Source organism: Amphibalanus amphitrite, unplaced genomic scaffold, assembly GCF_019059575.1.
Source record: "Amphibalanus amphitrite isolate SeventyFive unplaced genomic scaffold, NRLGWU_Aamphi_draft 000093F_arrow, whole genome shotgun sequence".
Lineage (NCBI taxonomy): Eukaryota > Metazoa > Arthropoda > Thecostraca > Balanomorpha > Balanidae > Amphibalanus > Amphibalanus amphitrite.
Window position 1 is genome coordinate 470,616 of NW_024881589.1, and position 13,000 is coordinate 483,615.

The 13,000-nt window shown below is 50.1% G+C and overlaps 1 protein-coding gene across 2 annotated transcripts in view; it reads left to right on the forward strand.

Annotated features, from left to right (window-relative positions):
* The window catches only part of LOC122380197 (dual oxidase-like), a 52,756-nt gene that overhangs the window by 23,649 nt on the left and 16,107 nt on the right, over positions 1-13,000 (forward strand). For both annotated transcript variants that reach the window (XM_043363159.1, XM_043363158.1), the window contains exons 3-5: positions 1,557-1,718; positions 2,394-2,581; positions 6,046-6,247. In XM_043363159.1, the coding sequence (XP_043219094.1) occupies positions 1,557-1,718; positions 2,394-2,581; positions 6,046-6,247 (552 nt within the window). The remainder of the gene's footprint in view (positions 1-1,556; positions 1,719-2,393; positions 2,582-6,045; positions 6,248-13,000) is intronic.

The window sequence follows — 13,000 nt, forward strand, 5'->3', positions numbered from 1 at the left end:
GCGGAGCTTAATGGTCACATGTTTGTGACGTCACACCTACGCACGGATAGCCTCTACTCCACTGACGGATTTACGGAGCTGATTTTAGCATTACGAGGCAACGACAAGTACCCTAAATTTTGATAATTTGTTAAACGACCATATTGACAAAAATTGGCGCTTGAGCTGAAATGTGCTTTGCGAAAATTTGAAGCCGATTGGATAAATATTAAAGAAATTATCGCCGAAAAACAGGGTCTCAAAGGGTCTGAAATGCATAGTAGGTGCGCCCGATTACAAGGGTGTGTGCACTCGTGGGTGTATTCCGGTGGGTGTACGGCCAGTGGGTGTACTCCGCTGGGTATACTGTGGTGGGTGCATTGCCAGTGGTTGTACGGCCGGAGGGTCAGGGTGCGCCGCTGCGTGAGGACATATAGGCGGACCGCCGCACATTCCGCTCTGGGCTGTGTGTGGCCCACCAACATTGCGACATCTGTCGACCAACATCGTAAGGAGGATGTCAAGCTGTGTCGGGCGGTGTTCGGAGTCGTGACGTGGCGTAGAGAAAGGGACGCAATCGGTCAAATAGGTGTCAGCACGGGGAGGCAGCTGTTCCCATTAATTGCACAGGTTTTTTGAGATGATATTCGATTTGTCATACTGCTGTAGTCGGTACTGGCATACAGCATATCGCAGCGCTCACACATTGCATGGTAAGAAGCTTGGTGCACCTAACACTAGAACAGTGCGTCCAAAGCAGGGGGCTTTTGTCACGTAACCTGTAGTAACTTGTAATAACGTGTTCGAGCTGAGTATACGGTGCAAAAATACCAGGAGCACGCTGGCTTTCATTACCTTATCAAAGAGCTGCAAGCTGAGGTAAGATGAGAGCAGCTGTTGCATCCAGAGAGAAGTGACCGTGCGTCTCAGACTATCCCTGTTTTGGCCTGTCTGTTTGTCTGTCTGTCTGCCCGTTTATCTGTCAGCTCATCTGTCTGTCTGCTCGGCTACCTCTGTTTATCTGCTCCTGCGGTTGCCAGCCGGACATATGGCTGGCGTTCTTGGCCTTGTGACGATGTTGAAACACCGTTAACGCAACTGACCGACATTGAAAGCAAGCGCGACGCACCTTGCGATTTTGTGAGGATTACGCTCCCAGGCTGTTGGATACGAAGCCAGTTATGTGAGCGGGCATTGCAAAGTGAAGATGTGTGTGCAAACAGGAAGGGAACACGGATAGGCCTTTTATATGTTGATTATATAAGCGTAATCAAGGCTCCAAAATATGTACATTTACTGAGACGGTTGTGGTAAAACCACACAGTGATTTATCATGTAGTAGTCCAGACGCAAAACTCCCGCAATTTAATCCCGTCCAGCCTAAAAGCACATCACTTTTCCAGTTATGACCCCATATGGGCAACGTTGCACGCGCTTAGCTGATGATTTGCTTGGATCTACTCTGATCTCATTCACATGAACATTGAACAAGTGATACACTCGCCCTTCATCGACATTGGAGTCTGGAACACCCTGTGTGGAACACCTCTAACTCAGCCCCGGCTCTCGGTCCACAGATCAGCGACTGACGAGAAAAACGCCGGCCTCATACGCCGACGGTGTGTATATGATGGCCGGCCAGGACCGGCCCAGTCCGCGCAAACTCAGCCAGATCTTCATGAAGGGAAAGGACGGTCTGCCCTCCAACAAGAACCGCACCGCGCTGCTGGTGTTCTTCGGTGAGTGAGCGTCTCGCGTCGGTCCAATTATCAGACTGGGGTCGTGGGGTACAAAACGGGCGAGCGATGGGGAGGCACGTGAGCGCAGCCCGAGTGTTACTCGTGTGCGGGGTTACTCGTGTGCCAAGCAAGCGTTGAGTAGACTTATTCGCTCAGTCTCCGACGGAGAAAGTTTTTTTAGTTTGTGCAGGGACCGGATGCTCTGCTATCAGTATCTTTGCCATTCAGAGCTGTATGCGCGGCCTTGGACAGCGCTTGGCAGCCTGCTACGTGACCGATTGAGATGCAAATCGCTCAGACCCTGCACCGCTGAGAGCGGGCCGTTGCTGTCTTTTTGCAGCATGGGTCTGAGTTGTGCTCTTGTTTGGATCCATTAGGGTTGACCGGCTGGGGAGGCGTGCAAGATAGCAGTCTCCGGTACAAGAAAATCTATAGACGCATTGCTGTGGTTATTGGATCGGCTCTTTATCGTGAATTGCTTAAACGATTAGCGTGCACATTAGTCTCTCTCTCTTCGGGGTATTTTAAAATTGATATAATAGCAACAACATAGTGCAAAGCGCAACTTCGACATACTTCAAAGCAAGGCAAATGCACGTCTAAGCAGTGAATAGGATTTTACTATTGAGGTGACCACTGCGCTTTTCACATCCTCTGTGTTTCCCCTGTTCTTAGGCCAGATGATTTCCTCCGAGATCCTGATGGCCTCCGAGATGGGATGTCCGATCGAGATGCACAAGATCAAGGTGGAACGGTGTGACGAGATGTACGACAAGGACTGCAAGGGCGGCAAGTACATGCCGTTCTACCGTGCCGGCTACGACTCCAAGACCGGACAGTGTCCCAACATGCCGCGAGAACAGGTAAGTCGGCGACATGACCGCGCGGGCATGCGTGAGGTATGATCTGATAGCCGGGTATCACTCGCGAGGTATCTCTGACTGCCGAAAACCCCATTATCGTTAACTACCGGTAGCACAACGGCCGACGTGTGATTTTGGAGCATGTGCGGCGGCGTTCACCCATCGATCTCGATAGCGGTGCGACGCTTTTTTATCTCAAAGTGTCAGCGTGGCGACGTTCACAGACCGGTGTGACGGAAAACGGTCACCGAGACGGAGAATTTCCCACCGTTCTGAGGGGGCGCTATATGACGAGTCTGAAGGTCGCCTATCCGATACTTCCCTGTGAGCTGCAGGAAAGACAGACCGGAATTTGGCTCTGCTTTTGGCAGGTTTAACCAGAATCAATGTGGTGGTGATGGCGGAGATCGGTGAATATAATTGATCAAGGGAAGGAAGGAAGATCTTATTGCCTCATGTTATCTTCTGATCTATGGAATATCCTGAGACGATTAAATAAGATATTAATATTCCACTGATTACTTTAGGTTCCCAGACTGACTCAAGCTCCAAAATATAAAAAACTGTTTCGAAAAAAATTAGCACCTAACTACAAAACAAACGCTCTAATGCCGCCATTTAATTGCCAATTGTTTGTTTACCTCCTCACTTACTTATATTCTTTTACCTTCATTAGCTTGCTTTTTACCTGTAACCCAAGCACGGCGGCACTCAATTGAGTGTTCGTTGTTGAAGCTATAATCACCAGCCCTATAACCACCTCTCCCAAAATGTCCCCACCGTTGCCATGGCACCCGCCATTAGTCGCATCACCAGCGGAACGCGGCCAAAATCGTCCGCCCGCCGCCGCAGCCTTGCTCGACACATTCACGGCTCGCTGGGACTGCCACGCGTTCTTGATCTACATTTTAACGGCCGTTCAGCACAAACAAGCCGGCAGTTACATTGACAAATAGTGCCGGTGTGCGAGCGGCGTGTCGTGGCGCAGACACGCCGGCTGAGGTGGTGAATCCGCCGCTCCCGATCGCCTTGACACCGAGCAGGTGTCATAGTGGAACTGTTCAGAGTCATGGGCAGGAGCTGTGATAGCGAAACAGGAAATATGCTATGTCACGGTGATCCGCCTAATTTTACCAGTTCCTGCCCCCCCCCCTCTCTCTCTCTCTCTCTCTCTCTCTCTCTCTCTCTCTCTCTCTCTCTCTCTCTCTCTCTCTCTCTCTCTCTCTCTCTCTCTCTCTCTCTCTCTCTCTCTCTCTCTCTCTCTCTCTCTCTCTCTCTCTCTCTCTCTCTCTCTCTCTCTCTCTCTCTCTCTCTCTCTCTCTCTCTCTCTCTCTCTCTCTCTCTCTCTCTATGTCTCTATGTCTCTATGTCTCTATGTCTCTATGTCTCTATGTCTCTATGTCTCTATGTCTCTATGTCTCTATGTCTCTATGTCTCTATGTCTCTATGTCTCTATGTCTCTATGTCTCTATGTCTCTATGTCTCTATGTCTCTATGTCTCTATGTCTCTATGTCTCTATGTCTCTATGTCTCTATGTCTCTATGTCTCTATGTCTCTATGTCTCTATGTCTCTATGTCTCTATGTCTCTATGTCTCTATGTCTCTATGTCTCTATGTCTCTATGTCTCTATGTCTCTATGTCTCTATGTCTCTATGTCTCTATGTCTCTATGTCTCTATGTCTCTATGTCTCTATGTCTCTATGTCTCTATGTCTCTATGTCTCTATGTCTCTATGTCTCTATGTCTCTATGTCTCTATGTCTCTATGTCTCTATGTCTCTATGTCTCTGTCTCTGTCTCTGTCTCTGTCTCTGTCTCTGTCTCTGTCTCTGTCTCTGTCTCTGTCTCTGTCTCTGTCTCTGTCTCCTCTCCTCCCTCCCTCCCTTCCTCCTCTCCCTCTCTCCAGGCGACCCTCCGAGAGGTCCCGTGTCACGATGATCAGCACGGGACCGGGGACACCATGTGTCGCCGACCACCTCATCACTTGGCCTAGATTCCTCTCACGTCAATAGGCCTCCTTTCAGATAGACTCGTAAAGCGCCGGTAGGTACTCATCTCCCTTTCAGACGACTGATGGTGTTACTATATGGGCGCTTGATGTGGATAAAAACGGCAGTATGTCGAAATTCAGTATTTGGGGTGTTTGATTTCACACACAAATGCTACAAAGTTCCTCGGTCCTTACTCTTAGAGAGGCTCTGTAACATCTGAGAAGAGCAAGCTGCATAATTGCTACGCTAATTAAAACAAATGGTTCTACTTAACCGCAAATTAAATCGGATAAATCCTAGTGAACGGCATATAAAGAGCACCGTTAGCTGTCAAGCAATAGACCGTGATTCAACACAGTTGTCACAGATAGTTATGAAGGCTTAATAAGCTCCTGTTTTGTTTTCTGCAAACATCACGCCGTCGCCTGGTTTGCCGTCACTGGAGGTGAGCGTCGGCTTACAGTGAGCATGTCCGATCTCCCCAATCACACCAAATCTTTCTATGCGGGGTCCAACAGGCAGCAGTGGCCGAAGACGTCTGTTTGCCGAGCGATATGAATATCAGACGCTGTCTCACTGGTAGTGCCAGGCGTTGGCCTGTTGGTCGGCAGCGCCGTGTCGACCGCCGGCGGCGTGCCACCTCCGCCGTCAGCGGAGGCGGCTCGCTCTGTTGGGAGCTCTGCACGGAACCAAGGCCAGCCGCTGCAGTCAAGGGCACGCCCATTTCGCCGGGCACGGTTCCGCTGGCTCCGTCTCGTCTTGACCGGCCGGTTCCGCCCGAGTGCGCAGCCGTTCCACCGTCCACCGTGCCGGCACGGCGGGCCGTTTTACGTGATAGGTCACTCAGGCATTGAGCTAGCCGATTCAGTCCGGTTCAGAGAGATTTGCTAGTTGTGACGGGTTTAAAGGGTAATGTAAGACCGTCATTACAGGACCCAATGTTCAATGCTCTATAGTTGATGCATCTAGGTGGAATGATAGCAGCATACATGTGAGCACACACGCACGAGGCTCGTTCATCATACTCTGAAAGACAAACATTGGACGCTGACACAGCTGTCTGGGCGTTATTAATGACAAACCCACGTGCTGGTGGGGCATTTTGTGTTACCGAGGGTCGAAAATTATCATTACGACATCCGTTTGTAATGATCTTAGACTGGTTTCTAATAACTGGTGGCGGTCCCTATGGATTATCAATGCTTCTAAAAGTCATCTCGTTTAATGAATGGCACATGCTCACGCAATCAAAGATAATTTGTCATCCATTTGTAAGCAAACAAAATCGTCGCACCGAAACTGGTGAATAAATAGGGCTTTGATAACAACCGTCTCAGGGTTATTCGCTCATTCATCGGTAAGCTTGACTCAACAGTTACCAGGCATTAGGACTTTTAACAAATTCGACAGTTCCTCTCACGTCCTAGCATTTCTCCTTTCCCACAGTGTGACTAACGGCCTTGCCTTCTCAGATCAACTCGAAGACGAGCTGGATCGACGGCAGCTTCATCTACAGCACCAGCGAGGCGTGGCTGAACACGATGCGCTCCTTCGAGAACGGCACGTTCAGGACCGATGAGAACGGCATGCCACCCAAGAACCGCGAGCGCGTGCCCATGCTCAACTACCCGAGCCCACACGTGCTCAAGACGCTGTCACCGGAGCGCATGTTCTGTGAGTACACTATCGCCCTATTTGATTTTTTCGGGGTGTACAAATTTCCTGTCAGGTCTACAGGACTGTCAGATCTATGTTTCCACTTGTCCTTTTCGTTCACAGTAAATGAGCACATACCAAAAGCACACCAAATCAAATGAATAACCAAAGTCCATCATAATTAATCCTTTCAGCAAACATGTCCAGTCGTTTAGGTCACGATGCTATCTAAACCCCGACCACCGTGTGCAGCTGCTGCCTACCCGCGCTGTTTTACGGCCTCGCCCTGCCATTAGTCCTCCTCGCTCTGCCTCGGTGACGAAACACAGCCGACCGACGCTGGCTAACCCAGGTCGATCGCTATCGTCGATAACACGGGCGCCTCGGGCAGCGCGCTTTCGCCGGCGCCGCTCCGCAGTCCTCCGTGGCGGGACCTGGCGAGCAGCCCGGTATTTTGCTCTCCAGAGCTGTGAGCATACATCGTCGGCCAGCTGGTGGGGAGTAAGGTCCATGTGCTCAGTGGTAGTTAATGGTCAGTGTAATGCGGTTGATTGGTCGGTCGGCTGCATCGATCTGTCGGTTGGTCAGTTGGTCCAATGCTCGACCCTCAGGTATTCGCTCGATCATTCGGTAGCTCGCTGGCTGGGTGGGTCGGTCGGTCCAGGGTCAGGCGACACCTCTGTAGTCGCCGGCGCCAGCGGCGGTACCACTCCCCTGTCGAGTGACCTCAGATCGGTCCGCGGCAGACCGGTGCGTCGATCACGTGATCCAGCGGAGTGCTGGGGAGGTCTGGAGGAAGGGACGGAGGGCTGAAGGGCTAACGGAGGGGCTAGGGGGGGGCTAAGGGTTGACGAAGGACGGATGCTGGAGGGAGGGCTGAGCGAGGACCGAGGGCTGGGTGAGGGCGGAGGGCGGAGGGCGGAGGTGACGCTGTCGGCGGTCGGCACGGGCACATAGGGCGTGGCCCTGAGCGCTCCGTTCCGTCCTTCGCTATCAGCGAGAGCTCATGGAAGCGGAGCTGGATGGCCAGACTGGCCAGCGCCTCCAGTCTCCACTAGTAACGTACTCGCTAACCGTGACACTCGTAAAAGATAACTGTAACTATAAAGGATATCCGTTATGACACTTGGATTGGTAAAATTTTATTAGAGAATTTGTGAGGCCGCAAACTGTAAAAACTGGTAGGTTTCCATGTTGAGTGAAATTTACCCGTGCAATTAAAGAAGCATACCAAATGATTTTGATATGATCTAAGCAAAATATTTACATACAATGTACTCTCGTTATTTCGAATCTACAGTGCACCTGTATGTTGGTTTGAAGACACTTGACTCCAAATTTGTCGCAGTCACACCACCGCAATCTTTGGAGCAGAGACAGAAATAGACCCGTCACTCGACAATAAATCGCTCACGATTATCTTCCTAGCCTCGTCGGAATAAATGATCATTTCCATCATGTTTACCCATGATGAGTGGCGTGGCGAGCGATCGTCGGTCTCATTCAGATGCAGATGTGTAAACATTTATCTGTTGGTTTGCCCTCCGGAGGCGCGGAACTCCTCTCTCTCTCTCTCTCTCTCTCTCTCTCTCTCTCTCTCTCTCTCTCTCTCTCTCTCTCTCTCTCTCTCTCTCTCTCTCTCTCTCTCTCTCTCTCTCTCTCTCTCTCTCTCTCTCTCTCTCTCTCTCTCTCTCTCTCTCTCTCTCTCTCTCTCTCTCTCTCTCTCTCTCTCTCTCTCTCTCTCTCTCTCTCTCTCTCTCTCTCTCTCTCTCTCTCTCTCTCTCTCTCTCTCTCTCTCTCTCTCTCCTCTCTCTCCTCTCTCTCCTCTCTCTCCTCTCTCTCCTCTCTCTCCTCTCTCTCCTCTCTCTCCTCTCTCTCCTCTCTCTCCTCTCTCTCCTCTCTCTCCTCTCTCTCCTCTCTCTCCTCTCTCTCCTCTCTCTCCTCTCTCTCCTCTCTCTCCTCTCTCTCGTCTCTCTCGTCTCTCTCGTCTCTCGTCTCTCGTCTCTCGTCTCTCGTCTCTCGTCTCTCGTCTCTCGTCTCTCGTCTCTCGTCTCTCGTCTCTCGTCTCTCGTCTCTCGTCTCTCGTCTCTCGTCTCTCGTCTCTCGTCTCTCGTCTCTCGTCTCTCCTCTCTCGTCTCTCGCCTTTGCTCCGATTCGCCACACGTCGCGCCATTCATCGATCATGGATCGTCGTCGAGGCGATCGTGGCGCAATGCTCGACAGTGACGTCACGACGATGTGACCCGCGGGAGGCGCTAAATGGAAGCATACTGTGCTCGGGCTGTAGCATAAGCCTGTACTCGGATCGCTCTTGGCTGGGCCACTGCAAGGAACTAACTGGACCGTTGTCGGGCATAGTGACTGAACCGTGGTCCTACCTGACCGAGCCAAGTCTTGTGATTGATCGATGCATTCCAATGCTAGCCGGCCAGCGGAGCGCGGATATAGAGCCTATTGGCTGAGTGTCTGCAAACACACTCGGGAACCCACGCAGTGTTGGCGGGCGGGCCCGGATGCGTTGGGCCGGCGCTCCCGGATGTGGGCCGCCGAGATCCTGCTCCGATCCCTGCCGCCGAGCCGCCGCCCACCGGGACTGCGCCCCGCACCCCGGGAGGAAAACTTCGCCACCGATCAGTGATTAAACGATGCCCGATGTGGCTGTAAATAGCTACCTCAGAAACACGCGAGATTAATCTTATTTAGCGGCTTTCCATCTTGATTTGGGGCTCGCATTCCGATCGTGTTTTTATAGGTCGCAGATCAGAATAGAATCTGAACATAAATGACAGTCTATTGTTTGCCGGGTAAAGGAAAACAAAATGTGGTTATTTTTCATCTTTATGATAAGCTCGCTTTGTTTCCACAGGAAACATTAGAGTATAGTTCTAGGGAATTTTAAATCTGGAGAAACCTTATTTGCATTATCGCGCACATGCATCACTCAATCGATATTCTTTGAACAGTTAAGGGACAGCGATAACTGGATTTACGAGATGGCAGACTAGGGTGAACACTGTGACTGAGCAGCTATCCATAGAGATTTAACAGTTACGTGCTCATTGCATAGCAGCTCTAATCTTCTGCATAGTATGTGTCGTGGACACGACACATAGACATCCTTTTTGTGCTCTGACTTCATAGTTTTGTGTGTGTGGTCAGTAAGGTTCATCCGTTTTGCGCATCGATACAACAGAAGGCTGTGAGTCTGTTTTGTCCCCTAGTCACATGCAGTGAACTTACTGTTGGCGCGTCAGTCCAACGGTCTAAATCTGTGCACTGTTGCTAGCGAGAGTGTCACTGTTTCCATCGGACTGCTGCTATTTGTAACGAACTGCCGCTTGCTCTGTTGAAGTGTCATTTGCTCTGAAAGTCTGCTGCTGTTTGGAATGATGTCAGTGTTTCACACCAACTACCCGTTGCAGTCTCCGTAGCGTTTCTGTGGAGACTGCAATGGTGAACTGCTGTATAACACAATTTCATTTCGATGTTATTTCTCAATTATTTATTTCCTGATAGGTATGTTGTAACGTTTCCTTCGAAAATGGTTGTTACTAGTTTCCATGGACAGGCTATCTGGTAGTAAACAGCGGTTATCTATACCAGTAAAACGCCTTTTGGGCGAAGAACGAGCGAGCGAGATAGTGAGCCTTGCACGTGCGGAAGGGCGAGAGGGTGCTTCCAACGGGCTTTCGCAAAGCACCCTTCTAACCGGTCGCTAGCGGTGTGCCAAATTTGAACGCAATCGGCCCAGCCGTTCCTGAGATCTGGAAGCGCCATTCTGCACGTGCGCACGTGCAAACGGGGTCCAAAATGACTTTTGCACGGCACCCTACTAACTGGTCCCCAACCGTGTACCAAATTTGAGCGCAATCGGCCCAGCCGTTCTCGAGATCTGGAAATGCCCCCTGCACGTGCGCACGTGCAGTAGCACCCTAACCGCAACACATGGGAATGCATTGCCTGGTGGGTGCCTACCTGTATGCCAAGTTTCAGCGAAATCGCCCCAGTAATTACCGAGTTACTGAAATGGGAACAAATTTGGCACCTCTTATTGTTGTATTTTGCACGTGCACTGGGGGTGACCCACATGCATCGAGAGTATCCTATTTTGGGTAGAAGGGATGCTGCTACCCTACAAAAATTACCGCAAGTCAATCGCCCAAGCGGCTGCTGAGATATGAGCCTTTCAAAATCACTACTTTTGCAAAACAGCTTGAACACCCTTGACTTTTCACGTGGCACGTGCCACGACGGTCACCGAGATGTATCAAAAGTAGTCAATTACGGGGTAGAAGGGATGGGGCTACCCAACAAAAAAGACCGCAGGCCAATCGGTCTAGCGGTTGCTGAGATATAAGCCTCTCAAAAGCGTTACAGGCCGGGCCGGGCCGGGCCGGGCCGGGCCGGGCCGGGCTGGGCCGGGCCGGGCCGGGCCGCTCATACTGAGATTTTTCCGTTATATTGAAAAGACTCACTTCGCTCGCTGCGCTCGCTCGCTCGTAATTATGAATTATAAGTTGTCTGTGCGTCCGTGTGTCATGCCTTATGTGTCTTATTGCGCCTGAAAGGCGCCGCGTAGCGACGTGAAATTTGGCATGCCAAATCTGTGGGCGTGGGCGGCCTTTGTATTAAAATTTGGGGGTGATCGGCCCAGGGGTGCGCCGTCGGCACGTGCAAAAGGGCGCTCCCGTAGGCTTAACACGTGGCCGGCGAAAATCGTGATCGGGCGAAAATCGGGCCTGCAGCGCTCCTTTCCCGGGCTTATATCTCGGCAACCGTAAGTCGCAGCGACATGCGGTTTTCACTGATGGATACAGAAGAGATGGGTCTATCGTATGCAATAAGTTTTTTTCTTAGGTATGTACCACGTGCAAAGAAATGGTCTCTAATCTCGAGGAAAACGGGCATTTTTTACACATTTCAGGAAAAACGTTGGCATTTGAAAACGATGCACTCGAATGACACGGGATGCATTTCACGGACTAAAAGAGGATCTGACCTTTTCAGAATACATATATTTTTGCCCATTCACTTGCACATCTTTATAATTAAACGCTTACAAATTGCAAGTTTTACGCGTAAAAGGCATTGTCGTCTTTGCACCGTCATAATGCCTTGATAACGAAGACTTATGGCTATAAATTTACCATAGAGTGAAAGAACACTCTTTTCTGATCAATATCCACCCAAAATATTTTCAAAAAGTCATCAAGGGCTCTAACAAACAGAACAATGATTATACCGTTTTCGACGCATTTTTACCGGTTGAGCGGCGGCGGCCGGGCTTGAACGCGGCACCGGCGCGGTAATATTACCGTGTGCTTGATATTTGTCTAATACTCGCATTTCAGCCGCTGACGGCGGGGCCGAGTGGATAACATGCCATTCTCCTAATCCGAAGGCGGATAGTTCGCGGCCGGTCAGCGACAAGGTTTTTCGCCCGAATCGTCCCTAGGTAGCATTCGGCCAGCCGGCAACCGCCGAGAGGGCTGCGAATGTTACATTTTAACGAGCTGGCGTACCGTAAGGAATCGACTCAGCAACAAAGCATTCTTACTCTCAGATCAATATACCGAAAGCTGGCCATCTAGTCATATCCTTAAGCAGAGTTTCGAGAATAGGTACAGCTAACTATAGCCAATTATATAGCCTTATCAGGCTTACGATACGGTAAACGGGGAAATTATTACGTTAGATACAACAAAATAACAGATAGCTCATTCGTTTGGTATGCCGTATGGTGAGGTGTGGATAGAATCGTAAGTTATGAAAGCAGTTACTATCTACAGCAAGAGCTGGCCAAATACTATCGAGTTATTTTGGAGCTGAAAGATTTCTCATGAAATACATTACAGAGGTATCATCTGACAAATGTGATGCATAAACTCTGCATAATTAATTCTGCCTCGGTGGATAATGGTTGATCTTTTCTTTTACAACCTGCACCGCTCATAACTCGATTATCAGCGTTTAGAAGCGCCATGGTCTGGCCGACTCCACAACGGAAGCCGACGCCGTATAGTGACGAAACCGCGGCCGGCTGGCCTGGTTTCGCCCCGGCTGATCGTCAATTGTGCGCGCCTGGGCGGGTGGTGGGTGGGCCCGCGCCCGGGGCGATCGGGGGCGCGGTGGGAGCGACTCGCGAAGGCTGGCAGGGTAGGACGGTTGGGATTTCTGCACACCCGGTTCACTGCTTGTGTGAGAAAAGCTGGAACACGTGAATCTTCGGTAATTCCATTTTTATGGTCATTTTGGCAGCTCTTTGTATATCATGTTTTTGTGATGTGCTGTTATGCTGCACATTTGAATGCACATGGTAGATAAAATGGAATCATTACCCACAGCATTAGGGATGAATGTGATAGTTCGACACTAGTAATGCCCGTAAATATTTCCAACTATGTATATTGGTCAGTTATATTTCATGTTGACTTATAATGTCGGTTAAACTTACTGAACTGTGGCGATAGTAAATTTGCATTTATGCAGCCTGGGACTTGAGTGGCCTTATTTTCTCCCTGTCTATTCAAGAGTTGAACTTTATAGTCGCTTTATTTAATCAGTAGCCCTGACCTGGCTTCAGTTACAATAAATAGCTCGGCTAGCTTATATCACTTTCTATGACCACAGACTTGCATTGATTACGATTAATCGAGGCATTGTGTGACGGATACATTCCAGTTGGATAGCTGGTCCATTGTTCAGGCAGTTCAGACAAGCTCATTTGTCACATTTTGACTGGCTTACACAAGCCAGGCCGAGGGGTGCTTC